This window comes from Oncorhynchus keta, chromosome 18 (assembly GCF_023373465.1).
Source record: "Oncorhynchus keta strain PuntledgeMale-10-30-2019 chromosome 18, Oket_V2, whole genome shotgun sequence".
Taxonomy (NCBI): domain Eukaryota; kingdom Metazoa; phylum Chordata; class Actinopteri; order Salmoniformes; family Salmonidae; genus Oncorhynchus; species Oncorhynchus keta.
The window spans coordinates 17632277-17660245 of NC_068438.1; the positions used below are offsets into that span (position 1 = coordinate 17632277).

A 27969-nucleotide genomic window follows, 5' to 3' on the forward strand; every position below is an offset into this window, starting at 1 on the left:
AAATGTTGACCACAGCCCATAGTGCGACAGGGCAACGGGGGTTTGAGTCCCGGCTCAGCTGTCTGTCTGTGCCCTTAAATCCTTTATGTCTATCTCCCAAACTGTACATATCTATCCTATCATAAAAAAATATATTTTAAAAATGTCAGACGATCGGGGGAAAATAGTATCATCGAAGACAGGGTTCCTCTGTGTGACCTTAACTAGTCCGAAGTAGCAGTGAAGTACCTTCATTATAGACTTGCCTAGTTAAATAAAGGTTCAATGCATTCAAATAATAGAAAAGGATTCTTCCAATTCATGTTACCATGGAGACAGAGATCTAATGAGTAGATGGGACACTCCAGCAGATCTTATCCATGGAAGTGCAAAAAGCTGAATGAGGAATGGTGATATGTATGTGAGAAACTCTCACTGTCTATTGAAAGGATGGTGATACTGACTTCAAATCATTTATGTTAAAAACATATTATGTTTATTGATTCATGTTGTATAGCCCTCTGGAGCTTGAATGAATGCCAGAAATAAAATACAATAAAAATACTGGCAACATTAGCACTCCCTCAGAAATTATACATATCTAACCAACTTGCATATCAGAATAACAGAATACCATTTCATATTTCATATGTGAATGCAGTATTATGTCATTAAGGTTAACAATGGGATGCTGAGAGTCCAAGTATAGTAATTTAAAGGGCAAATTTGTGATTCCAAAAACAACAGTGGCAACCCTGCTACTTGTTGTAATAAAAAGCTGAGGGATGGGCCGAAAGAAAGAAATATACTTACATTCATAAACAGAGCTATAAAAATATGCACAAATGGATGTACCAATCTCAGGTTTCCCCTTTAAGGTTAACAATGGGATGCTGGGAGCTGAGTTGGTGTGCAGTGTTAATGTCAGTACTGAGTATAGCATCATATGGTAAGAACGTGGGGAATTCCTCACAAAAGCTAACTGCTAAGGAATTGGATTTCACAAGCTAAGCCATGTCAACATTCAGTTGTAGGGGAGAGTGGGGTAAGTTGAGCCATTTTTTACATTCAGTATCACTCCATCAAGGGAAATATAGTATTATTTCTAACAAAGATATCTACATATATTTCAGGATGTTGTGTATCCATGGAAATAATCAGAATTCCAGTAAACATTACAGTTTTAAAAACATAGCTTGTCCAAAAAAAGTGGTCTCTTGGCACAACTTACCTTGGGTATGGGGTAAGTTGTGCTACAGGACAGGGTAAGTTAAGACGCCTTCACATTTCTGTACTGAATGAAATATTACCACTAACTTTTAAAAACCATCTTTAAAACAATTAAAATCACTTTTTTGTCTTTAAATAAGTTTAAGCATCTTTTAACACAGGCTTAACACCTAAAAAACAATGTACATTTTAAAGCACTATTTAACATAGGCCAGTCTCTGTTGTTACCTCCTATCCCAGCGATAATGCCTTGCAATAGGCCTGGGAAGAAAACATTTCAATTTGCTCAACTTGCCATTGGCTCAACTTACTCAATGACCATTGGCTCAACTTACCCCATGACCATTGGCTCAACTTACCCCATGGCCATTGGCTCAACTTACCCCATGGCCATTGGCTCAACTTACCCCATGGCCATTGGCTCAACTTACCCCATGGCCATTGGCTCAACTTACCCCATGGCCATTGGCTCAAAACCTACACCAAGGCAAACATTTTGACATATTAGCCAACACAGCTACTAGGGTGTACTTTCATGCTAGGTTTAGGACTCTATATTGCAGCCTATAACCTCAACTGATGTATAGAACAATCTTAAAATTATCTACTTTTGTTTAGATACAAGCATCATGAAACCTCTAACACAATACATTTATTTGACTTGGTGAAAATCCATTTTTGCTCACTAATTTTCCCATGCATCTTCACAGAATCCATAAAATTACCTCTTCCTAAACATTTGGTCCAATTATTAATTTGGTGTATGGTTCCCCAGAAACAAGGGGGGCTCAACTTACCCCACTCTCCCCTACATGTACAGTATAGCATCTCTTGTGGGATTTCACTTGAAAGAAAACATTGCTTCTAAAGGTCTTACTCGCTTGCATAGAAAACCAATCTTCTGTAGGCCCTACTTCTGGTCTTCTGGTGGTAGTGGAGCCCAATCCTGGATTTCCAGCTGCAGTGGCAGACAGGGCATGTGAAGGCTTGGTTGGAGGGGGGCAGGAGTAGCGCTGCAAGCATCAGGAGTAGCCCTGCGAGCATCAGGAGTAGCCCTGCGAGCACCTGCATACTTCTCCATGTGTTACTCCATAGGGCTCTGGTCAAAAGTAGTGCACTATATAGGGAATAAGGTGCCTTTTGGGAAACACCCGAGATAATAGACTAGACAGCATCATCCAACTAGTTATTTGCCAATGTGTGACATTGTATAGATCTACCTGCAAGATTTATTAGCGTTTTCCATTATACATTATGGCAAAGGATTGTTTTGCAAATAGCAGGGGGCTGACTGGGAGAAGCAGCAGAGACAGGGTCTGTTAATAAATAGAGAATAGGGTGCTATTTGGGACACAGACCAAGAAACAGACTTCTTGTCTCCTGTTTTCCAGCTTATACATTCTGTCTTATAGACCAGAATATATTAGTCTGAGAGCCGAATTGGTTCTGGAGAAGCAAGGCGAGCTACTACACAGGCCTCCAAGAAGACTCATCATAATGATACATTAAAATAAGTCCTTCCACGTCTCATCCTCAACAGTCTGTTTTAACGTGGACTCTCTCTCTTCACTCTCCCCTCTGTTCGTTCTCTTCCTTCTCTGTACACGTCCTCTCCCTCGCTCCACCCTGCTCCTCCTTCTCTCTTCACTCTCCCCTCCCTTCGTTCTCTTCCTTCTCTGTACACGTCCTCTCCCTCGCTCCACCCTGCTCCTCCTTCTCTCTTCACTCTCCCCTCCCTTCGTTCTCTTCCTTCTCTGTACACGTCCTCTCCCTCGCTCCACCCTGCTCCTCCTTCTCTCTTCACTCTCCCGTCCCTTCGTTCTCTTCCTTCTCTGTACACGTCCTCTCCCTCGCTCCACCCTGCTCCTCCTTCTCTCTTCACTCTCCCCTCCCTTCGTTCTCTTCCTTCTCTGTACACGTCCTCTCCCTCGCTCCACCCTGCTCCTCCTTCTCTCTTCACTCTCCCCTCTCTTCGTTCTCTTCCTTCTCTGTACACGTCCTCTCCCTCGCTCCACCCTGCTCCTCCTTCTCTCTTCACTCTCCCCTCCCTTCGTTCTCTTCCTTCTCTGTACACGTCCTCTCCCTCGCTCCACCCTGCTCCTCCTTCTCTCTTCACTCTCCCCTCTCTTCGTTCTCTGTACATGTCCTCTCCCTCGCTCCACCCTGCTCCTCCTTCTCTCTTCACTCTCCCCTCCCTTCGTTCTCTTCCTTCTCTGTACACGTCCTCTCCCTCGCTCCACCCTGCTCCTCCTTCTCTCCATCACAGTCCAGCTCCTCCAGGTGAACTTCTCCCATCTCCTCAGACACAGAGTAGAGCCCAAAGTCACAGATGTCTTTGGGAAAGTCTTTCCTGGCCAGCCTGTCTTTGGTGGAGCATTGGATGGGAGTGGAGGAGGAATAGGAGATGGGAGTGGAGGAGGAAGAGGAGATGGGAGTGGAGGAGGTGGGGCTGGAGGAGGTGTCAGTGGAGGCCCAAGAGGGTACCACAGAGCCGTTGACCAGTCGGTTCAAGCCTTGAGAGTTGGAAGGGGATGTGGAGGAGGTGGAGGAGAGGGCTGCTCTCTGCTGGAGTATGGATGTGGTGTCGGGAAACATGTTGGTCTTAGGCGTGGCTGGGGAGAACTTGGGGGAGTACTTGAAGGAGTGGTCAGGGTAGACCAGAATGGAGGCCCCTGCCTCTTCACTGGGTTTACTTTCTGCCACGCCCCCACCCCCGGGCCCCACCTTCCCCTTCATCATCCCCAGGACCTCATACCTAAAGCTGGAGATGTCCTGCTTCAGCTCCTGGGGAAAGAAACATACACACATACAACTTGTTTATCTATTTATGACATTTACAGTGGACATGAATCAACATTCAATGCTGGAGTTAGAAACAATTCTTATTGTTCTTCTGTAGTCCCTGTCTGGTGCTGGATAGAGAAACAAATGTAAATACATGTGTAATGTCAGAGGAAACCAAACCTTACCTTAAAGTTCTCCTCAGTCAGTCCTTCCTCTGTCTTGGCATCTCTGATCATGGCTGCTACATATCTCTTCACCAGGTTCCTCAAAACCTCCTGAAAACAACACAGTCCACAGGTTGATAAAATCCTATCAAATACATCCACTGCAGGGTTACTAACAACTTCTGGCGATAATATGGAAAACATCATCCTGAGAGTGGACAGGTACAGGAATGTGTTCCAAATGGCATCCTATTCCCTATATACTGTAGTGCATAACTTTTGACCATGGCCATAAATGTAGTGCATTATATAGAGAATAGGGTGCCATTTGGGGAAAAATCAAGGTCAAAATATGTGCATCTACAGAATGAAACACATTGAAAACTGAAACATAATGAATTTTATATTGAAAAAAGAAACACATAAATACCTGATACTGATGGTTTGTTCTTACGTTTAAGGCAGCCCGTCTCTACAAAAGAGGAACATTAATTTACTCCAAAAGCACACCACGCAGCATGACGAATCAGTTCATGTGATTTCCTGCTTGGTAGAGAGTTGGCCAGTTAGCGCTGTCATCACCTGCCCATTCTCTGTTAAAGGGATAGTTTGGGATTTGGGCAATGAAGCCCTTTATCTTCTTCTCCAGAGTCAGATGAACTCGTGGATACCATTGTAATGTCTCTGGATCCAGTATGAAGGAAGGTAGAGGTGGTTTTGTGAGCCAATGCTAACTAGCTGTATGAGAAGACTTCCCGTCTATGGGCTACGTCTTTTTTGCTAAGCTAGCGCGTATGCTAGTTAGTATTAGCTTGTGAAACTACCTCTAACCTCCTTCATACTGGACGCAGAGACATAAAAATGGTTCATTGCCAAAATCCCAAACTATCCCTTTAACTTCTAACTGCTGATGCTATCAGAACAGTTATGTCTCATGATGCACGTCTAACCATTCTGGGAAGAACAGGTCATTTCATTCATGATAATTAGTTGTGAACAACCCACTGAGACCAGAGAAGAGAAGGAGTTTCAACTGGAAGCTGGTCAGTGGAGTTGCAGAACTCCAGTAACTTCACTAGAATTTTGCAACCCTACTGTTCAGTAAGAGTACTGTTGATGTAGACTAGAGACCACATCCTCACCCCTATGGTTCCAAATGTTTCTGTTTTCTTGGCCCTGGTGATCTTGAAGATGTGTTTCCTGATCCAGCAGATGAAGTACCAGATTGACTTGGGGCTAGGAATGATGTTGAATGGAGAAGGTAGAGTCCCTCCCTCTTCAAAGTAACTCATCCACAACTTGGTTCTTGCAAACTTCCACTCAATGTCTGCATGATCCTGAACAGAAACAACACATGCTAAGCAACTGAACAAGTGATATGAACAAAACTGTGTGATATTAAATGACAGCAGACAGGTTGTTGGACTCATAAACAAACAAGTGAATGAATGAATGATTTTGCATTCCAGTGATAGAGTAGGACTCGCAGCAATGTGTTGGTAGCAGTTGTCCATCATGGCTGGGGTTAGTGTTAGGGTTAAGGTTAGGGTTAAGGTTAGGGTTAAGGTTAGGGTTAAGGTTAGGGTTAAGGTTAGGGTTACACTCACAGTGATGTGTTAAGTTGTCCATCATGGCTAGGGTTAGTGTTAGGGTTAAGGTTAGGGTTACACTCACAGTGATATGTTAAGTTGTCCATCATGGCTAGGGTTGGTGTTAGGGTTAAGGTTAGGGTTACACTCACAGTGATGTGTTAAGTTGTCCATCATGGCTAGGGTTAGTGTTAGGGTTAAGGTTAGGGTTACACTCACAGTGATATGTTAAGTTGTCCATCATGGCTAGGGTTAGTGTTAGGGTTAAGGTTAGGGTTACACTCACAGTGATGTGTTAAGTTGTTCATCATGGCTGGGGTTGGTGTTAGGGTTAAGGTTAGGGTTACACTCACAGTGATGTGTTAAGTTGTTCATCATGGCTGGGGTTGGTGTTAGGGTTAAGGTTAGGGTTACACTCACAGTGATGTGTTAAGTTGTCCATCATGGCTGGGGTTGGTGTTAGGGTTAAGGTTAGGGTTACACTCACAGTGATGTGTTAAGTTGTTCATCATGGCTGGGGTTGGTGTTAGGGTTAAGGTTAGGGTTACACTCACAGTGATGTGTTAAGTTGTTCATCATGGCTGGGGTTGGTGTTAGGGTTAAGGTTAGGGTTACACTCACAGTGATGTGTTAAGTTGTTCATCATGGCTGGGGTTGGTGTTAGGGTTAAGGTTAGGGTTACACTCACAGTGATGTGTTAAGTTGTCCATCATGGCTGGGGTTGGTGTTAGGGTTAAGGTTAGGGTTACACTCACAGTGATGTGTTAAGTTGTCCATCATGGCTGGGGTTGGTGTTAGGGTTAAGGTTAGGGTTACACTCACAGTGATGTGTTAAGTTGTCCATCATGGCTGGGGTTGGTGTTAGGGTTAAGGTTAGGGTTACACTCACAGTGATGTGTTAAGTTGTCCATCATGGCTGGGGTTGGTGTTAGGGTTAAGGTTAGGGTTACACTCACAGTGATGTGTTAAGTTGTTCATCATAGCTGGGGTTGGTGTTAGGGTTAAGGTTAGGGTTACACTCACAGTGATGTGTTAAGTTGTCCATCATGGCTGGGGTTGGTGTTAGGGTTAAGGTTAGGGTTACACTCACAGTGATGTGTTAAGTTGTCCATCATGGCTGGGGTTAGTGTTAGGGTTAAGGTTAGGGTTAAGGTTAGGGTTACACTCACAGTGATGTGTTAAGTTGTTCATCATAGCTGGGGTTGGTGTTAGGGTTAAGGTTAGGGTTAAGGTTAGGGTTACACTCACAGTGATGTGTTAAGTTGTTCATCATGGCTGGGGTTGGTGTTAGGGTTAAGGTTAGGGTTACACTCACAGTGATGTGTTAAGTTGTCCATCATGGCTGGGGTTAGTGTTAGGGTTAAGGTTAGGGTTAAGGTTAGGGTTACACTCACAGTGATGTGTTAAGTTGTCCATCATGGCTGGGGTTGGTGTTAGGGTTAAGGTTAGGGTTAAGGTTAGGGTTACACTCACAGTGATGTGTTAAGTTGTTCATCATAGCTGGGGTTGGTGTTAGGGTTTAGGGTTAAGGTTAGGGTTACACTCACAGTGATGTGTTAAGTTGTTCATCATAGCTGGGGTTGGTGTTAGGGATAAGGTTAGGGTTACACTCACAGTGATGTGTTAAGTTGTTCATCATGGCTGGGGTTGGTGTTAGGGTTAAGGTTAGGGTTACACTCACAGTGATGTGTTAAGTTGTTCATCATAGCTGGGGTTGGTGTTAGGGTTAAGGTTAGGGTTACACTCACAGTGATGTGTTAAGTTGTTCATCATAGCTGGGGTTGGTGTTAGGGTTAAGGTTAGGGATAAGGTTAGGGTTACACTCACAGTGATGTGTTAAGTTGTTCATCATAGCTGGGGTTGGTGTTAGGGTTAAGGTTAGGGTTACACTCACAGTGATGTGTTAAGTTGTTCATCATAGCTGGGGTTGGTGTTAGTGATGGTTAAGGTTCATTAGCTGGGGTTGGGTTAAGGTTAGGGTTACACTCACAGTGATGTGTTAAGTTGTTCATCATAGCTGGGGTTGGTGTTAGGGTTAAGGTTAGGGATAAGGTTAGGGTTACACTCACAGTGATGTGTTAAGTTGTTCATCATAGCTGGGGTTGGTGTTAGGGTTAAGGTTAGGGTTACACTCACAGTGATGTGTTAAGTTGTCCATCATGGCTAGGGTTAGTGTTAGGGTTAAGGTTAGGGTTACACTCACAGTGATGTGTTAAGTTGTCCATCATGGCTGGGGTTAGTGTTAGGGTTAAGGTTAGGGTTACACTCACAGTGATGTGTTAAGTTGTCCATCATGGCTAGGGTTAGTGTTAGGGTTAAGGTTAGGGTTACACTAGTGGTTAAGTTGTGGCTAGGGTTAGTGTTAGGGTTAAGGTTAGGGTTACACTCACAGTGATGTGTTAAGTTGTTCATCATGGCTGGGGTTGGTGTTAGGGTTAGTGATGTGTTAGGGTTCATCATGGCTGGGGTTGGTGTTAGGGTTAAGGGTTACACTCACAGTGATGTGTTAAGTTGTCCATCATGGCTGGGGTTGGTGTTAGGGTTAAGGTTTCACAGTGATGGTTAAGGTTCATGGCTGGGGTTGGTGTTAGGGTTAAGGTTAGGGTTACACTCACAGTGATGTGTTAAGTTGTCCATCATGGCTGGGGTTAGTGTTAGGGTTAGGGTTAGTGTTAGGGTTAAGGTTAGGGTTACACTCACAGTGATGTGTTAAGTTGTCCATCATGGCTGGGGTTGGTGTTAGGGTTAAGGTTAGGGTTAAGGGTTACACTCACAGTGATGTGTTAAGTTGTTCATCATAGCTAGGGTTAGGGTGTTAGGGTTAAGGTTAGGGTTACACTCACAGTGATGTGTTAAGTTGTTCATCATAGCTGGGGTTGGTGTTAGGGTTAAGGTTAGGGTTACACTCACAGTGATGTGTTAAGTTGTCCATCATGGCTGGGGTTGGTGTTAGGGTTGAGGTTAGGGTTACACTCACAGTGATATGTTAAGTTGTTCATCATGGCTGGGGTTGGTGTTAGGGTTAGGTTAGGGTTACACTCACAGTGATGTGTTAAGTTGTCCATCATGGCTGGGGTTGTGTGTTAAGGTTAGGGTTAAGGTTAGGGTTACACTCACAGTGATATGTTAAGTTGTCCATCATGGCTGGGGTTAGTGTTAGGGTGTTAGGGTTAAGGTTAGGGTTACACTCACAGTGATGTGTTAAGTTGTTCATCATGGCTGGGGTTAGTGTTAGGGTTAAGGTTAGGGTTACACTCACAGTGATATGTTAAGTTGTTCATCATGGCTGGGGTTAGTGTTAGGGTTAAGGTTAGGGTTACACTCACAGTGATGTGTTAAGTTGTTCATCATAGCTGGGGTTAGTGTTAGGGTTAAGGTTAGGGTTACACTCACAGTGATATGTTAAGTTGTTCATCATGGCTGGGGTTGGTGTTAGGGTTAAGGTTAGGGTTACACTCACAGCGATATGTTGGTAGGAGTTGTTCATCATGGCGATCAGCATGTTGAGTAGAACCACCAGAGAGATGACATTATAGGTTCCAAACATGGTGGCCCCTACGAACTCTGTGAACTGGTGGTCTGCCTCCACGTTGGTCACATACAGACTGATCAACCCAAAGATAGACCAGAACAACGACTGGAGCGTCTCAAACAACCTAAAGGAGTGAGAGAGAGAGAGAGAGAGAGAGAGAGAGAGAGAGAGTAGAACATGGAGAGAGAGAGAGAGAGAGAGAGAGAGTAGAACATGGAGGAGAGAGAGAGAGTAGAAAGGGATGAGAGAGAGAGCGAGAGAGTAGAAAGGGATGATATATATATATATATATATATATATATATATAGAGAGAGAGAGAGAGAGAGAGAGAGAGAGAGAGAGAGAGAGAGTAGAAAGGGATGAGAGAGGAAGGGTTATATTTCTAAATATATAAGGTAAGCAGGATTTACAAGAATTGTCCATTTATCATAACAGGCTACCATTCTACTTTTGCCACAATCCAGGTAATTGTCAAAACATACATATCCGCCTAAATTACAAAAATGATAATTGCCTCCTGATTCTGGGAATATTGGGAAAGTTAATTTTGCAGCCCAACCAAAACTTTACAAACAAACACATTATAATGGCATGGTCTTTACTAACGTTGAGAAAGCGTTGTTCTGTGTTGCGCAGCGGATGCCCTTGCATCCCTTCAGTCCCTCGTCTGTCTCGTAGTAGAAGTAGAGCTGGTTGAGCCCGTTAGCGAAGGCCAGAAGCACCAGGCAGTAGATGAACAGGAACTTAAGGATGTCTAGCAGCATCCTGCCCAGAGAGATCTGGAATAATGAGGATTATTATCATATTCATCATCATAGTCATCATCATCATAAACTTGAACCTTTCATACAATAAATTGCAGCTCAAAGTGCTTTACAGATCAGGGGCCATATGTACCAATCTTATCAGAGTATGATTGCTGATATAGGATCAGGTCCTCCCCTGACCATGTAACATTATTCATTGCGAATTAAAAGGAAAAACTGATCCTCAATCAGCAATCCTACTCTAAGATGTTTAATACATATACTCCTGGACATAATGACAGAAACACAGTTGTATGATAATCCTGACCTGTAGAGGTCCCAGGTGGGAGTTAGCTGTAAACAGAGAGATGAGGCGGATGGAGCTGAAGATGTTAGCGATGGCAAACACAGCCTCTGCTACCAAGGTAGGATGCCACATCTGCCATTCGTTCCTGGCCCTGAAGCCACTGTACTGTGGGAGAGAGGGAGACACAGAGGGGACAGGTCAGAGTCTACTGTGGGAGAGAGGGAGACACAGAGGGGACAGGTCAGAGTCTACTGTGGGAGAGAGGGAGACACAGAGGGGACAGGTCAGAGTCTACTGTGGGAGAGAGGGAGACACAGAGGGGACAGGTCAGAGTCTACTGTGGGAGAGAGGGAGACAGAGGGGACAGGTCAGAGTCTACTGTGGGAGAGAGGGAGACAGAGGGGACAGGTCAGAGTCTACTGTGGGAGAGAGGGAGACACAGAGTGGACAGGTCAGAGTCTACTGTGGGAGAGAGGGAGACAGAGGGGACAGGTCAGAGTCTACTGTGGGAGAGAGGGAGACACAGAGGGGACAGGTCAGAGTCTACTGTGGGAGAGAGGGAGACAGAGGGGACAGGTCAGAGTCTACTGTGGGAGAGAGGGAGACAGAGGGGACAGGTCAGAGTCTACTGTGGGAGAGAGGGAGACACAGAGGGGACAGGTCAGAGTCTACTGTGGGAGAGAGGGTATTTCAAGCGTATTTCATATTATCTCGTACACAACAACCATCATACCTTGACGTAGGCAACGAACTTCAAAGAGATGGTAGCCAGGTACAGAGAGTTCATAACAAAGTCCATGAGGTTCCACCAGTCATGGATGTAGTCCTGGAACCCTCCATCCCACATCTGTTTAATCTCTGTCCAGATGAAGCCTACAGGACAGAGAACAGACCAGCAGATTATGATAATGTCCCAAATAGCACCTTGTCTCTTACAAAGTGCATTACTTTGACCTGAGCCCTATGTAACTCACCCTATCCCCTACATAGTGCACTACTTTTGAAGAGGGCCTGTGGGGGCCTGGTCAAAAGTAGTGATCTAAATTGGGAAAATGGTGCCATTTGGGACGCAGTCCTAGGTTAGGGTTGTCATGCCTGTCTGATGCCCGACAGAGCTAATTTATCATGTCTGTCTCACTTCTCTGATCTACAGCCACATTCCTCAGGTGAAGAGGGTGTTAAAATCAAATCAAATTGTATTTGTCACATGCGCCAAATACAAGACTTAATCTTGAAATGCTTGCTTACGAGCCCCTCCCAATGATGCAGAGTTAAACTATTATAATAATTAGTAACACAAGCGGAACAAAATACACTGAATGGAGCTATATACAGGGAGTACCAGTACCAGATCATACCACTATTTCGGTGAGATATGTACAAGGCAGGGTAAAGTGACTCAGTATGCATGTGTGTGTACAGATGTAGGATCTTCATTGTATCACTTTTTTGTTTTCTGAGGATGTTCCTGCATAGCAGGAAATGCAAACTTGTAGTGTATTTGAGTTTTAACAAGGCTTCTAAAGTTTGCCCTAATGAAAAATGTATCAACCCCTATCAAAATGTCCATGAATTATAATCCACATAATAATTCACATTTCCTGGACTGCAGGATTTGTTTCCTGCTGTAGCAAACTGGCTCAAATGAAGATCCTACAGAACACCATAATGGAAGTTACATAGGACGCCCATGTGCTGGGTTGTCTGACAATGCAGTGTGCGTTCAATGCATGAAAACCAGGTGTAAACGGTTGATAGAGTATTTGGCTGAAACACAAGCTTGGTTTCCTCCATTTCCTGTCAGAATTGTGATCAACTATCATTAGCATCAATAGCAGTCTACTTGGTATGTCTCAAATGACTCTATTGTCAGCTGACCTTCTGTGGAGTTGACATGTTGTTTGTATCAATGAAGCACGTGTCCAAGTCTTTCCTTTCTTGATCAACCATGTTGTGCAACTCTGCACACGTAAAACACACAATCACACGCACACACACACACGCAACACACACACACACACACACACACACACACACACACACACACACACACACACACACACACACACACACACACACACACACACACACACACACACACACACACACACACACACACACACACACACACACACTTTCTTACCCAGTACCCAGGGTAGTATCATCCATTCCACCACAGTAGGAGGCGGCCCCTGTCTGTTAGGGTCTGTAGAGACGATGTGCTGGGAGGCCAGCAGCAGTAGGAACAGGAAGGTGAGATACGACGTTGTGTGGCAGATAAACTTGATGAAGGGCTTCCTAATGAGGAAGAAGAAGATTACTTACAGTTTTTTTGGATTGTTTACACACGAAAATTAAAAGTAGTACACTATTAGCAAAACCTTACACTCAAGAAGCAAAACATCAGCCCATATTTGCACAACTATAAGCACATTGTCAACCTCACACTTGTAGCAAAACTCTACACACAGTGATTTGCAAAACACTAAACACACTAAACATACATTGCACGCAAAAATCTATCATGAAGTCACGTCCTTGCAATACCAAAGCGCTGACTGTCAAATTACCACACCGTCCAACCAATTGGTTCAACACAGTTATCAGGTGTGCAAACACTCGTTTGCTTAATTGTAGACACACCAATGAGCACTATAAAAAGCAGCAGGTGAGTTTGTCGGTCTTCAAGCACAATGGAAAGAGTCAGAGAAAGAGTAAGACGACGAGGAGGAGGAGGAGGAGGAGGAGGAGGACGACGACGACGACGACGACGACGACAAGAAGAAGGTGCTCAAAGAGGACCGACTCTGACAAATGAGATCCGCGCAACACTGGTTGACCACGTTCTCAACCACGGCCTGACGCTGAGGGAGGCTGGACTGCGAGTACAGCCAAATCTAAGCAGATATACAGTGGCAAGTGTGATGAGAACATTTAGACTGGAAAATAGGTATTGTAAAAATATCATCATATCAAAAACATCTGCACGGTTTCAGTAACTGCTTACAGTACTGTATTCGATGCACTATCAGCACTTCTGTTACCTTTTCCTGTGAAATTACTGTACTATTTTATACTGTTTTTTTTCTACATAGGATTGAGGGTCAGGGACGACAAGGCGGAAGGCCTATGTTCACAGAACAGCAAGAGAGGGAGATAGTAAACATGGTTTTGGCCAACAATGCTATAACACTCAAGCAGCTCCAAGCTAACATTGTCAATAACCACGCCATTTTCAACGACATCCATCAGGTCTCAACATCAACACTGGCACGCATCAACAAAAAAAAAACATATTCAAATGAAGCAAATTTATCGAGTGCCTTTCGAGCGCAATTCCGAAAGGGTGAAACGACTGCGGCATGATTATGCAGAGGTATGTATTCACTTTAGCAGTGTGATCTTGCATACTGTCTCATAATCTTGTACTGTAATATGTATACTAGATCTACACTGAACTACACAATTTTGCCTGACACTGTTTTTCAGAGTTTTACGAATGGATGGAGAGGATATCCAGCATGAGTTCATTTACGTAGATGAGGCTGGGTTCAACCTGACGAGAACACGAAGGAGGGGAAGAAACATCATTGGCCCCAGGGCTATAGTCAATGTCCCAGGGCAACGTGGGGGTTGTATAACACTCTGTGCAGCCATTACACAGAATGGTGTCCTCCACCGCCATGCCCATATGGGCCCTTACAACACAGCACTCATACTTACATTCTTGGACCAATTGCACAACATAACAGCAGCAAATCAAATTGATCATATGCAATACATTGTTGTCTGAGACAATGTGTCTTTCCACCGCTCTGCTCTGGTTCAGATCTGGTTTCAACAACATACACATTTCACCGTCCTATATCTTCCACCATACTCTCCATTCCTCAACCCTATAGAAGAGTTTTTCTCAGCATGGCGGTGGAAGGTATATGATCTCCGTCTCCAGGCTGAGGTACCCCTCATCCAAGCCATGGAGGCCTGTGACCAGATGGAGGTAGCAGCAATACAAGGATGGATTTGTCATTCAAGACGTTTCTTTCCAAGGTGTCTTACTAATGACAACATTGCCTGCGATGTTGATGAAATTCTCTGGCCAGATCCAGCTAGGTGAAGAGACAATGTCTAGTTGTTTTTTTTTACAATACGTAAAGTGACGTTTGGTTACAGTATTATGAATCTCCATGTCAACATTTTGGGCAGAAATAAATGAGTTTCTTCAGTCTGCAACATTGGTCTTGTGTAGTGTTTGGTGAATTGACATTATATTTGTACTTTGTTGATAGTAGCCTACTCTAATCATAGGGAAGTGTTTTAGGTTTATCACAGCAGAGTGTAACTCGTGCAAACAGAGTATAGTAATGTGAAACGTGTGTGTTTCATATGGTAACAAAGTGTGGTTTTTAAAAAGAAGTGTACTGTTTTTACAAGTGTTTAATTTTGCAAAGGATCTGTGGTGTTTTGCTAATTGGGTGCGTGGTTGTGCTAATTGTGTGTAGTGTTTTGAAAACACGGGCCCTGTTTTGAAAATCGTGCTTAAGCAATAAAAAAAACTGTAATTGACCAATAGGTCCAACAGAAATTCAGCTTCCTGACAGATTTTTCCCATCAGACCAGGGATTCAAACTGGCAACCCTTCGGTTGCTGGCCTGCCTATCTAACCTCTAGGCTACTTGCCTGATGAAGTGTCCATAGCGGCTCTTAGGAGAGACCAGGTAGCAGAGGGATAAGAGGGGGAAGAGGAGGCCGATGAAGACACAGGTTAGGAACTTCCCTGCCCAGTGACGACGCCTCCACCCAGGGAACTCATCGTACCAACGAGACGCAAGCAGCTGCTGACAGTTAGGCTGGGCTACAAACTGGAGGAGGGAGATTGAAGGAAGGAGGGGAGGAAAGGGGAGGGAGGGAGCAATGGAGAGGGGGAGAGGGAGAAAGGAAAGGGCAAAGAGTAGGGGGGGAGGGAGTCAGCCTTTATGATACATTACTAATTAGTTGTTAGTGGAGACGTGTGTCTAATGCAACTTCACAATGTTTACATTTCTTTCTCATTTACTTTCCACTCCACATTGACAAACAACTGACACGAAAACAGGCACATCTTAAGCAAGCCTGGGCAGTTGAGTACAGCATAGAGCATACTGAGAGTTGGACAGTTGAGTACAGCATAGAGCATACTGAGAGTTGGACAGTTGAGTACAGCATAGAGCATACTGAGAGTTGGACAGTTGAGTACAGCATAGAGCATACTGAGAGTTGGACAGTTGAGTACAGCATAGAGCATACTGAGAGTTGGACAGTTGAGTACAGCATAGAGCATACTGAGAGTTGGACAGTTGAGTACAGCATAGAGCATACTGAGAGTTGGACAGTTGAGTACAGCATAGAGCATACTGAGAGTTGGACAGTTGAGTACAGCATAGAGCATACTGAGAGTTGGACAGTTGAGTACAGCATAGAGCATACTGAGAGTTGGACAGTTGGGTACAGCAGTAAACACACTCAGCTAATGGAGGAGGTCCAAATTACACCCTATGTGCCATTTGGGCTGCAGTCAATGACTGTTTAGTCTGGTTTAGTCCAGCAGCACCTCCAGACCTTAATCATCCTGATCATTCTGGTGAGTGTTACCAGCTGTCCCTGCCCTGGTCCCAAGTGTCCCTCCTTGGCATCTTTGTTCCTCTCTAATATCCTCCTCACACACTGTACTGCGCTGCGCCGGATGCTTTCTCTTCATATTGTCCTTGTCAGCACAGTTCCAGGAACTGCAGTGGATGTGTAACAAGACCATTACAGCTTGGCTCAACTAGGCTCAGTACTGTGAAAGGGGCATTTCTTTCAGATCTGCCTCTGCTCACAAGGTTTGATAAGGAACACTATGACTGTCTCAGGGTCCATCTAAAACACTCTCTGTCTCAGTCGCTCTCTGACTGATGACATCACTGATGACCTCATACCCCACAATGCCCTGCTCTAAGTGACGGGGATCCATTTGGTTGTAATTTGTTCGTAATTCGGTTAGACTGAGATTAACCTCACCGTCACACAGAGCAGCGCAGATGGTTCAATCAAATCTCCCAGAGAGAAAAACATAACAATGTTTCATGAGGAACAGATTTGACGGACAGGCACTCTTTCAAACAGGAACATGGAGTTCTTATAAATGTCTCTCCCTAACCCTAAAGGGATGTAGCATGTTGTGTATTTTCAGCAGTGTCATACTGTAAATGTCCGTCTCATGGAAAGGGTTAAAAGTATTATGCAATGAGTGTGTGTGTTGTTTCTGCAGTTCTCTGTCATCTTCACTCTCTACGTGAGTACAGATGTCGTGTCCCCGTCTACTCAGTAGGGGGCAACATTTCACAACTTCCATTTCATAAGTGTACTAGGGAATAGGGGGCCATATAGGACATGGCCAAGGTTGTTGTTTTCCTGTGCAACATGCTGCTTTCTGTGTCATTTAGATGTATTGCGAGTTAGTATTCCAAGCAAACATTATCCTATTAGTAGCATCCTTATTACTTTATCATTATGTTTCATTACGTTCCCATCAAGGGACTGGACAGCAGACTGAGACATAGCTCCAGTAATGTGTTGTTTCACTAAGGAAGGATGCCATTTTCAGACACAACCTGGTGATTACCACAAAATTACAACTCCCATAGGAAGTCTCCACCCCAATCTGGCCATCTACTACTTCTAAATCCTATTTTAGAGATAACAGCAGACATTAGCTTCATGCTTTATCCGCTGAAATACAACATGTAAAACCCTCAGCTGTACTAAAGACATTGGGAGGGAGAGTCACCTGGCTGAGCTTCAACATGCAGTAAAATAAGAATAAACACACCTGAGGAAACATGGGTTGTCTTACCTCTTTCTGTGTGTATTTGATAGCCAGTTTGAGTCTGGCCAGATCGTTGGTGTTCTCATCCAGTAGAGGGTTGATGTCATCTCTGTAGTTCAGGATCAGCTCTAGTTCTCTGGAACTTCTGGTTTGGTCCAACAGGTCCTTGGCAAACTGTTTACACTGCTGAGATAACTCCTCATACTCCGACTTAAACTCATTCTCTACCTGAAACAGACAGAAACGGTTAGTTAACAGTCAATAAACTAGTTAATAACTCTTTATAAAACCTTTATACGGCCAGGACAAGTCCTCATACTCTGACATAAACTCTTTCTCCACCTGAAACAGGAATAAACTGTTAGTTAAAAGTCAAGCACAAAAAAACACTGTCATACAACACAGTCCATCTCCTAACAGGCAGAAGATGGGTGTCTGTGCACTCTCTTGTGGAGGCCTTATGTTCCACATAAGAATGAAGAGGATAAAGTCAATTCATAGTCCATAAACTGCTTATAAAGTACTTACACTGCTGAGACAACTCCTCACTCTTCTTTGACTCATTCTCCACCTCAATTGAATTCAATTAAATAAACGTAGCAAATATCTGCTAAAAGCCCCACCTTGCTGAGTTCCTGTAGTTCCCAGGAGAGCTGGAAGGCTGTGAGGAAAGGGTCTTCACTGGAGAGAGCCAGGAGTGATGGGCTAGCAAGGGCCTTGTAGATGTTTAGACGTGAGCGGGAGTGACGCAGACTATCCACATCAGAGCTGGACACGCACTCCATGCAGTTACAGCGCACCTGGAACACATAGTGGAGAGTTAGGGGACGGAGGGCAGTACTGTAACTATCATACTGCACTCTACTATTGTATCATACTGTATAGTGTAGTGTAGCCTGCTGTGACTATTGTACTGTACTACATTACATACTATATCATACTGTAGCATGTAGTACTTAATCATTTACCATAGTACTACACCATAGTGTAGCATATATCCTGGTTCAGACCCACCTCATGTGGCTGGGGCATGGACACCCCCTTCTGCACCAGCAGTTTGATGATCTCATAGTTGTTGGTGTGAGCTGCCAGGATGATGGGTGTGATGTCAGGAGTAAAGTTAGAGAACTGCTTGTCCAATAGGATGGGAGGAACCTGGAGGGAGGGCGGGACAGAGATAAAGAAGGGTTATAGTCAGATAGGGATGATGATGGGCAAGAGAGAAGATATGTGTTCAAACCAGATATCGATTGAAGAAAACTGAATTAGACAAAACTGAATTAATAACAACATTGTAGTATTATCAATATCAATACCATAATGTATATTTTAGACATTTTTTGCAAATATGTTAGAGAAAAAAAAGAATTGATATCAGATTTACACAAGTATTAAAACCATTACTCAGTACTTTGTTGAAGCACCTTTTGGCAGCAATTACAGCCTCATGTCTTCTTGGGTATGACACTACAAGCTTGGCACACCTGTTTGTGGGGAGTTTCTCCCATTCTTCTCTGCAGATCCTCTCAAGCTCTGTCAGGTTGGATGAGGAGCGTCGCCACACAGCTATTTTCAGGTCTAGATCGGGTTTATATATATATACATTTGCAAAAATAAAAAATGTACTGTTTTGCTTGGATATTATGGGGAATTGTGTATAGATTGATGAGGAACATTTTAAATGTAAGATATTTTAGAATAAGGCTGTAACGTAGCAAAATGTGGAAAAGGGAAGGGGTCTGAATACTTTCCTAATGTGCTGTACGTGCTACCTCCTGGTGAGGTCATTCGGAAACACCATCCCAACACACAACTGTACATTTCGATGAAACATGGCGAAGCCCCAAAATTGCCTACCATGGAAGACTGTGTTTCAGACAAAAGGAAGTGGATGGTGGCACATTTGTTACTTTTAAACTCAGACAAAACAGAGGTCCCAAGAAACAAAGAGATCTGCTGTTTGATCTGACAATTTATCTCATCACATATAAAACTATGAAAGGATCTCGGTGTTACTCCGTACCCTGATCTCTCTTTTGACAAACATATGAAACATATTTAAAGAGCATATTGTTTTAATCTTCTTATCATTGCAAAAATCAGAAACTTTTTTGTCAAAACATTATGCAGAAATGCTGATCCATGATTTTGTCACTTCAAGATTAGACTACAGCAACGTTCTACTCTCTGGCTACCCAGGATAAAGCAATAAATAAACTTCAGTTAGTGCTAAATACGCCTGCTAGAATCTTGACTAGAACCCAACATTTGTATCATATTATTCCAGTGCAAGCCTCTGGCTTCCTGTTAAGGCTAGGGCTGATTTCAAGGTTTTACTGAAAACCTACAAAGCATTGCATGGTTACTTATTTTTCCTAGAATTTCTAATCAAACAGCTGGAGGCAGGGCTTTCTCCTATAGAGGTTACTTTTTATGGAATGGTCTCAACCTTTAAATCTTTACTGAAGACTCATCTCTTCAGTGCGTCCTGGGATTGAGTGAAGTCTGGCCCCGGGGGGGGCACCCCTCATAGCCTGATTCCTCTCTCGTTTTTCTTCATAGGTTCCTGCCTTTCTAGGGAGCTTTTCCTAGCCAGCCACTATGCTTCTACATCTGCATTGCTTGCTCTTTGGGGTTTTAGGCTAGGTTTCTGTAAAAGCACTTTGTGACATCTGCTTTATAAATTAGTTTGATTGATTGATTGATAGGGTCTAATCATTTAGCGTGCATCCCAAATGGCACCATCATAAGGCTCTGGTCAAGAGTAGTGCACTATATAGGGTATAGGGGGCCATCTGGGACACAACCACAGTCTGATTGGTCTCCCTCTGGGAGGAGATAATAAGGAAAGAGGCACTTGAGTGACCACTTCACTTAAAGTACGAGGAAATACTAGCTAACAGGATTACATTACTGTTCCTCTTATCACAACAACTCAGATCTAAGTGATGTTCCCGTAAACCACAGGTCTTCTTGTCATTGATTCCTGATACTCCTGATGGTATGTGTGCGTGCATGCGTATGGTCCAGAGGACCATGCATTAACGATGTGATGTTGAAACAATGACTAGCATCGCTGGCAGTTAGGTCATGCTATTTAGATGGTGTCTGACCTTATTATCATTATCTCTAATCTCCCTCAGAAGAGATGTAGAAAGAGAGGTGGAGAAAGAAAGGTGGAGATACAGTAGAGATGGAGAAAGAGAGGTGGAGAAAGAAAGGTGGAGATACAGTAGAGATGGAGAAAGAAAGGTGGAGAAAGAGAGGTGGAGATACAGTAGAGCTAGAGAAAGAGAGGTGGAGAAAGAGAGGTGGAGAAAGAAAGGTGGAGAAAGAGAGGTGTAGAAAGAAAGGTGGAAAAAGAGAGGTGGAGATACAGTAGAGATGGAGGAAGAGAGGTGGAGAAAGAGAGGTGGAGAAAGAGAGGTAGAGAAAGAGAGGTGGAGAAAGAGAGGTGGAGATACAGTAGAGATGGAGGAAGAGAGTTGGAGAAAGAGTGGTGGAGAAAGAGAGGTGGAGATACAGTAGAGATGGAGGAAGAGAGGTGGAGGAAGAGAGTTGGAGAAAGAGTGGTGGAGAAAGAGAGATGGAGATGCAGTAGAGATGGAGGAAGAGAGGTGGAGAAAGAGAGGTGGAGATGCAGTAGAGATGGAGGAAGAGAGGTGGAGAAAGAGAGGTGGAGAAAGAGAGGTGGAGATGCAGTAGAGTTGGAGGAAGAGAGGTGAAGAAAGAGAGGTGGAGATGCAGTAGAGATGGAGGAAGAGAGGTGAAGAAAGAGAGGTGGAGATACAGTAGAGATGGAGGAAGAGAGGTGGAGAAAGAGAGGTGGCGATACAGTAGAGATGGAGGAAGAGAGGTGGAGAAAGAGAGGTGGAGAAAGAGAGGTGGAGAAAGAGAGGTGGAGATGCAGTAGAGATGGAGGAAGAGAGGTGGAGAAAGAGAGGTGGAGAAAGAGAGGTGGAGAAAGAGAGGTGTAGAAAGAGAGGTGTAGAAAGAGAGGTGTAGAAAGAGAGGTGGAGAAAGAGAGGTGGAGATACAATAGAGATGGAGGAAGAGAGGTGGAGAAAGAGAGGTGGAGAAAGAGAGGTGGAGAAAGAGAGGTGTAGAAAGAGAGGTGGAGAAAGAGAGGTGTAGAAAGAGAGGTGGAGAAAGAGAGGTGGAGATACAATAGAGATGGAGGAAGAGAGGTGGAGAAAGAGAGGTGGAGAAAGAGAGGTGGAGAAAGAGAGGTGGAGATGCAGTAGAGATGGAGGAAGAGAGGTGGAGAAAGAGAGGTGGAGAAAGAGAGGTGGAGAAAGAGAGGTGGAGAAAGAGAGGTGTAGAAAGAGAGGTGGAGAAAGAGAGGTGTAGAAAGAGAGGTGGAGAAAGAGAGGTGGAGATACAATAGAGATGGAGGAAGAGAGGTGAAGAAAGAGAGGTGGAGATGCAGTAGAGATGGAGGAAGAAAGGTGGAGAAAGAGAGGTGGAGATGCAGTAGAGATGGAGGAAGAGAGGTGGAGAAAGAGAGGTGGAGATACAGTAGAGATGGAGGAAGAGTGGTGGAGAAAGAGAGGTGGAGATACAATAGAGATGGAGGAAGAGAGGTGAAGAAAGAGAGGTGGAGATACAGTAGAGATGGAGGAAGAGAGGTGGAGAAAGAGAGGTGGAGATACAGTAGAGATGGAGGAAGAGTGGTGGAGAAAGAGAGGTGGAGATACAATAGAGATGGAGGAAGAGAGGTGAAGAAAGAGAGGTGGAGATACAGTAGAGATGGAGGAAGAGAGGTGGAGAAAGAGAGGTGGAGATACAGTAGAGATGGAGGAAGAGTGGTGGAGAAAGAGAGGTGGAGATACAGTAGAGATGGAGAAAGAGAGGTAGAGAAAGAGAGGTGGAGAAAGAGAGGTGGAGATACAGTAGAGATGGAGGAAGAGAGGTGGAGAAAGAGAGGTGGAGATACAGTAGAGATGGAGGAAGAGTGGTGGAGAAAGAGAGGTGGAGATACAATAGAGATGGAGGAAGAGAGGTGAAGAAAGAGAGGTGGAGATACAGTAGAGATGGAGGAAGAGAGGTGAAGAAAGAGAGGTGGAGATGCAGTAGAGATGGAGGAAGAGAGGTGAAGAAAGAGAGGTGGAGATGCAGTAGAGATGGAGGAAGAGAGGTGGAGAAAGAGAGGTGGAGATACAGTAGAGATGGAGGAAGAGAGGTGGAGAAAGAGAGGTGGAGATGCAGTAGAGATGGAGGAAGAGAGGTGAAGAAAGAGAGGTGGAGATGCAGTAGAGATGGAGGAAGAGAGGTGGAGAAAGAGAGGTGGAGAAAGAGAGGTGGAGAAGGAGAGGTGGAGATACAATAGAGATGGAGGAAGAGAGGTGGAGAAAGAGAGGTGGAGAAAGAGAGGTGGAGAAAGAGAGGTGGAGATGCAGTAGAGATGGAGGAAGAGGAAGAGAGGTGGAGAAAGAGAGAGGTGGAGAAAGAGGTGGAGATACAATAGAGAGGTGGAGAAAGAGAAAGAGAGGTGGAGAAAGAGAGGTGTAGAAAGAGAGGTGGAGAAAGAGAGGTGTAGAAAGAGAGGTGGAGAAAGAGAGGTGGAGATACAATAGAGATGGAGGAAGAGAGGTGAAGAAAGAGAGGTGGAGATGCAGTAGAGATGGAGGAAGAAAGGTGGAGAAAGAGAGGTGGAGATGCAGTAGAGATGGAGGAAGAGAGGTGGAGAAAGAGAGGTGGAGATACAGTAGAGATGGAGGAAGAGGGGTGGAGAAAGAGAGGTGGAGATACAATAGAGATGGAGGAAGAGAGGTGGAGAAAGAGAGGTGGAGATACAGTAGAGATGGAGGAAGAGAGGTGGAGAAAGAGAGGTGGAGATACAGTAGAGATGGAGGAAGAGTGGTGGAGAAAGAGAGGTGGAGATACAATAGAGATGGAGGAAGAGAGGTGAAGAAAGAGAGGTGGAGATACAGTAGAGATGGAGGAAGAGAGGTGGAGAAAGAGAGGTGGAGATACAGTAGAGATGGAGGAAGAGTGGTGGAGAAAGAGAGGTGGAGATACAGTAGAGATGGAGAAAGAGATGGAGAAAGAGAGGGAGAGAGGTGGAAAGAGAGGTGGAGAAAGAGAGGTGGAGATACAGTAGAGATGGAGGAAGAGAGGTGGAGAAAGAGAGGTGGAGATACAGTAGAGATGGAGGAAGAGTGGTGGAGAAAGAGAGGTGGAGATACAATAGAGATGGAGGAAGAGAGGTGAAGAAAGAGAGGTGGAGATACAGTAGAGATGGAGGAAGAGAGGTGAAGAAAGAGAGGTGGAGATGCAGTAGAGATGGAGGAAGAGAGGTGAAGAAAGAGAGGTGGAGATGCAGTAGAGATGGAGGAAGAGAGGTGGAGAAAGAGAGGTGGAGATACAGTAGAGATGGAGGAAGAGAGGTGGAGAAAGAGAGGTGGAGATGCAGTAGAGATGGAGGAAGAGAGGTGAAGAAAGAGAGGTGGAGATGCAGTAGAGATGGAGGAAGATGAAGGAGGTGGGAGAAAGAGGTGGAGAAAGAGGTGGAGAAAGAGAGGTGGAGAAGGAGAGGTGGAGATACAGTAGAGATGGAGGAAGAGAGGTGGAGAAGGAGAGGTGGGGATACAGTAGAGATGGAGAAGGAGAGGTGTGTGTGTGTGTGTGTGTGTGTGTGTGTGTGTGTGTGTGTGTGTGTGTGTGTGTGTGTGTGTGTGTGTGTGTGTGTGTGTGTGTGTGTGTGTGTGTGTGTGTGTGTGTCAGACCTACTGTATTCTGTTCTGTTACATGTTTTAAAACTAGCTGAATCATATACTTGATAATGCAGTGTATTTTATAAAGTTGTATGCATTTCAGGACTGTGTCTTCCGGTTACATTTCACATTCTATTTTTGGCCCTCTGCAAACAAGAGTAATAGTCACACTAAAATATATTTTTTCAAGATATATGGTTCAGTTTAAATAGCCTAATATCATAATTCAAGATATTGTATCCTTTGTTAGGAAGAGTTTTGCCTGCCATGGCCATAGCCCCGGTCTCACTTGTGCACCCTTGAGTTAAATAAAGGTAAAATAAAAAAATAAAAAATAGGCCTAATTATGTTACTGTTTATATTGTTACTGTTTTTAACATGTGCACCGCTGTTAAATACTTGTTTGCAAGTGTCCAATTATCTATGTGATTCTAGTGAAGTTATTTTCCTTCAGTTTGAGCATGTATTTTGAATAGTTTGACCGTGTCCTTGTGTGTTGCTTCTTGGAGCTCCCTCGCTCCCCACCCACATATGTTTACTCTCCCCTTCAGAGCATACAGGACAGTGAACCATCAACCTTTCAGTTACTGTGCCAAGGCTCTTAACCACTAGGCTACCTGGCGCATCGGGGAAATACATTTTTCCTCCTAGTTCGTTTGTTTTTGTAGGTCATTTTGCCTATCTTCCCAACATGTTTATTTATTCTACCATCACTACCGTTATTTAGACAAATCTATTTTTGCACCTTATCCTTTTCCTACTGACTGCCTGCCTGCCCTTAGCACTGGTGAGACCATGTAACCTTGTCACACTTTCACATTACCAGATGTCGTCAATAGGCTACAGATGTATGACTGTACACACAAATCAGACAAATACAGTAGCCTATACAAATGAAAGACAGTACCTGCCTATTGACTCGTTTGCTATAGTGATCAACAGACATGTAAATCAGATGATTAACATATCACGAAGCGAGTGTATAAGTAAACAGACAGCAAACAGAGGAATCACGGGAGGGCTAGGAGATGTGATGAGGAGGATCTAGTATAGTGGATCAGCAGTGATTTAAATAAAGTGATGAGCAGAGTGGTCTGGTTTATCATACCTCTGTTCACCTGTTCATGGCTAAGTCTCAACGGCACCATATTCCCTATATAAGTGCATTCATTTTGATAAGGGCTTATAGGGTTGTGTCCACTAAATATAAGAAGGGGACGGGATTAGAAGTGATGCAAGTAATGTTATTTAATAGACTCAAATCTGCTCATTTCATAGCTGATCTATTCCATGAAAAATAAAATAGGGTTGAAGTAATCCTTATAGGAATGAGTATGTGCCTGGGAGGGGATGGGGTAGTGTTAAACACAGGAAAACAAGAAGAGGGCATATAGTAGTGACTGTTCTATATCGACATGTCTGGTCTAAGGGCTTTCTCAAGACCAATCTGATTGTAAAGCAGGTAGCCTATTGGTATGTAGGTGATAACACAAGGACAGTGTGTCGTGCTGTATGCCAACACTCAAGAAAAGGGTGCAATTTGGGAAGCACTCTGTGACTGTTCTACCTGTTTCTCCCCGCTGGGCTTCTTGTGGTTGAGCAGCATTTCCACGGCCCCCACCACCTCTTTACGGATGGCGTGTAGCAGAGCGTCACCGACGTACACGTTAAAGCTGAGCAGCAGCTCTATAATCTCCAGGTTCTCATTCTCAATAGCGATCAGCAGAGCTGTGCGGCCCAACGGGTCTATACAGTTAATGTTGATCCGGAAGTAGATCTCTGCCTCCTACAGGCGGGAGAGGGAATTACAACAGATGTTTACTTATTTATATGGTATTGGGATAGCAAATTGTATCATGTTTATTGATGTTGTACTTGAACTGAGACTTATTTATCCCTCCCTCCCACCCTTCCCTCTTCCTCTCTCTCTCCCTCCTTTCCATCTCTCTCCATTCCTCCCTCCATCTCTCCTCCCACTCCTCCCTCCATCCCTACCTCTAAAGCTTGTTGGAGGGAGGTGTAGTATACTTTCCCTCTCTCCCTTCCCCCCCCCCTTCCTCCCTTCCACCCTCTCTCCACATCTTTATCCCTCCCTTCCCCCTTACTCCTTCAACCCTCCCTCTCCTTCCTTCTTCCCTACTTCCAGAGCCTGTTTGACTGAGGTGCAGTCTCCTTTCTCCTCCATCCCCTCCCTTCCTTCCTCCCTCCTCCTTTCATCTCCTCCCTTCATCCCTACCTCTAGAGCCTGTTTGACTGAAGTGCATAGTCTCCTTTCTCCTCCATCCCCTCCCTTCCTTCCTCCCTCCTCCTTTCCTCTCCTCCCTTCATCGCTACCTCTAGAGCCTCTTTGACTGAGGCACAGTCTCCTTTCTCCTCCATCCCCTCCCTTCCTTCCTTCCTCCCTCCTCCTTTCCTCTCCTCCCTTCATCGCTACCTCTAGAGCCTCTTTGACTGAGGCACAGTCTCCTTTCTCCTCCATCCCCTCCCTTCCTTCCTCCCTCCTCCTTTCCTCTCCTCCCTTCATCCCTACCTCTAGAGCCTGTTTGACTGAGGTGCATAGCCTCCTTTCTCCTCCATCTCCTCCCTTCCTTCCTCCCTCCTCCTTTCCTCTCCTCCCTTCATCCCTACCTCTAGAGCCTGTTTGACTGAGGTGCATAGTCTCCTTTCTCCTCCATCCCCTCCTTTCCTTCCTCCCTCCCCCTTTCCTCGCCTCACTTCATCCCTACCTCTAGAGCCTGTTTGACTGAGGTGCATAGTCTCCTTTCTCCTCCATCCCCTCCCTTCCTTCCTCCCTCCTCCTTTCCACTCCTCCCTTCATCCCTACCTCTAGAGCCTGTTTGACTGAGGCATAGTCTCCTTTGTCCACTGCTCCCAGGTAGTTCTTCTCCAGGACAGACAGTTCAGACTCAGCCCTGACAATCCTCAGAGCGATCCGGTCCCTGTAGGAGGAGTTGTCTGTCCTCCTGTAGTACAGTCGAGACATCGCTGCTACTGCTAGGCAATCTCACTCACCTAGACAGGTTAGATTGGATAACATTGATTACCCGTAATCTACATTTTGGGGAGGCAGTGGACAGAGACAGGGGGAATCAGATTTGTAATGTGTCATGCTCAATGGAGTGGATCAGATTTACATACCAAATCGTATTAATTGCCCTGAGGGCAGGTTGACTCATTCCAACGTTCTTGGCAGTAAAGAAAAAGTCCAGCGGAATCTAAATCAACAAAAATCCAAAGGCTAACAACAAAGTCAGCAAAGCATTTACATAAATTTTCTGGATAATATAAATATTTCTTAGTTTATTTTTTAAATGAATACGATAACAACAACTGCTGGTAATAACTGAATTTGGTGAAACCATTCATATTCACAAACGTTGAATGTGGTTGTTTGCAGATCATCCCATCAATGTCAATATACTATACACACGCATTTGACAAGCAAACAAAAATACACAGCTAAACTTACCGTGTCAGTCCAGTACGTTTTGACTATGACATTTGACTGTCAAATACTTATGCACTTCTGTTTCATTGCTTGAAACACATAGGCCTACTACAGCAGGGCTTCTGTGGGTTGCAGAACAGAAATAGGACTAATACAAATTATTCCACCTTGTTCCTTTGGGTATTCCAGTTGACAGAAGTAGCCTATACTGAATATGTAACCTAAAGCAACAGCGTTATAATTAGAGCAAGCTGATACTATCTTCCTCTCTGGTCGCGATCAAACATGCAAAAAAACATCATTTTCCAGAATGTCCAACAATTCAGGAGGTGTGATCTTGGGAAACAATTATTTGTTCAAGAGTAGGAAATCCAACCTCGTTAAAAACATTCCCAAGCAAGCAATCAAGTCCACCGGAGACGCACGCATCCTCTTCGCTGCCTCCAGCTTCGCGCGCTCTTCCGTTGATAAACTGCAGGAGCTTCTCGTGACTCAGTAGGAGTGTGTATGCTCGCAGAAGAAAAACATGCAGGGATAATACAGAAGCGCCATCCGCTATCTTCCTTTGAGATGCATGTCCATGTGAATTGATTGATTGGTTTCATTTATTTTATTATTTAACGTAAA

General features: G+C 44.4%; 1 protein-coding gene and 1 long non-coding RNA gene across 2 annotated transcripts; one reads left to right on the forward strand and one right to left on the reverse strand.

The window, feature by feature from the left end:
* Positions 1 to 443: 443 nt before the first annotated feature.
* LOC118396851 (short transient receptor potential channel 4-like) lies at positions 444 to 27788 on the reverse strand. Its single transcript, XM_052467511.1, has 18 exons — positions 27719 to 27788; positions 27364 to 27464; positions 27033 to 27109; positions 26719 to 26906; positions 25462 to 25680; positions 18193 to 18333; positions 17802 to 17978; positions 17206 to 17406; positions 15012 to 15193; positions 12475 to 12629; positions 11065 to 11204; positions 10353 to 10496; positions 9885 to 10057; positions 9207 to 9402; positions 5300 to 5494; positions 4588 to 4629; positions 4179 to 4268; positions 444 to 3993 (listed from the first exon to the last, which is right to left on the reverse strand). Exons 4-18 carry the CDS (start codon positions 26875 to 26877, stop codon positions 3391 to 3393), a joined length of 2817 nt encoding a protein of 938 aa, XP_052323471.1. The 5' UTR covers positions 26878 to 26906; positions 27033 to 27109; positions 27364 to 27464; positions 27719 to 27788; the 3' UTR covers positions 444 to 3390.
* On the forward strand, positions 21616 to 23565 carry LOC127908664 (uncharacterized). The gene is made up of 3 exons (XR_008067907.1): positions 21616 to 22194; positions 23267 to 23432; positions 23523 to 23565. It is a non-coding gene; the product is annotated as an uncharacterized LOC127908664 (long non-coding RNA).
* Positions 27789 to 27969: the final 181 nt, after the last annotated feature.

Coding starts and splice junctions, on each gene's coding strand:
- LOC118396851 (XM_052467511.1), bottom strand. CDS start 26,877: ATGTCTCGACTGTACTACAGGAGGACAGACAACTCCTCCTACAGGGAC. Junction 12,630..15,011: donor CGCTATGGACACTTCATCAG/GCAAGTAGCCTA, acceptor CTTCCTCATTAG/GAAGCCCTTCATCAAGTTTA. Junction 3,994..4,178: donor TGACTGAGGAGAACTTTAAG/GTAAGGTTTGGT, acceptor TTCTTTCCCCAG/GAGCTGAAGCAGGACATCTC.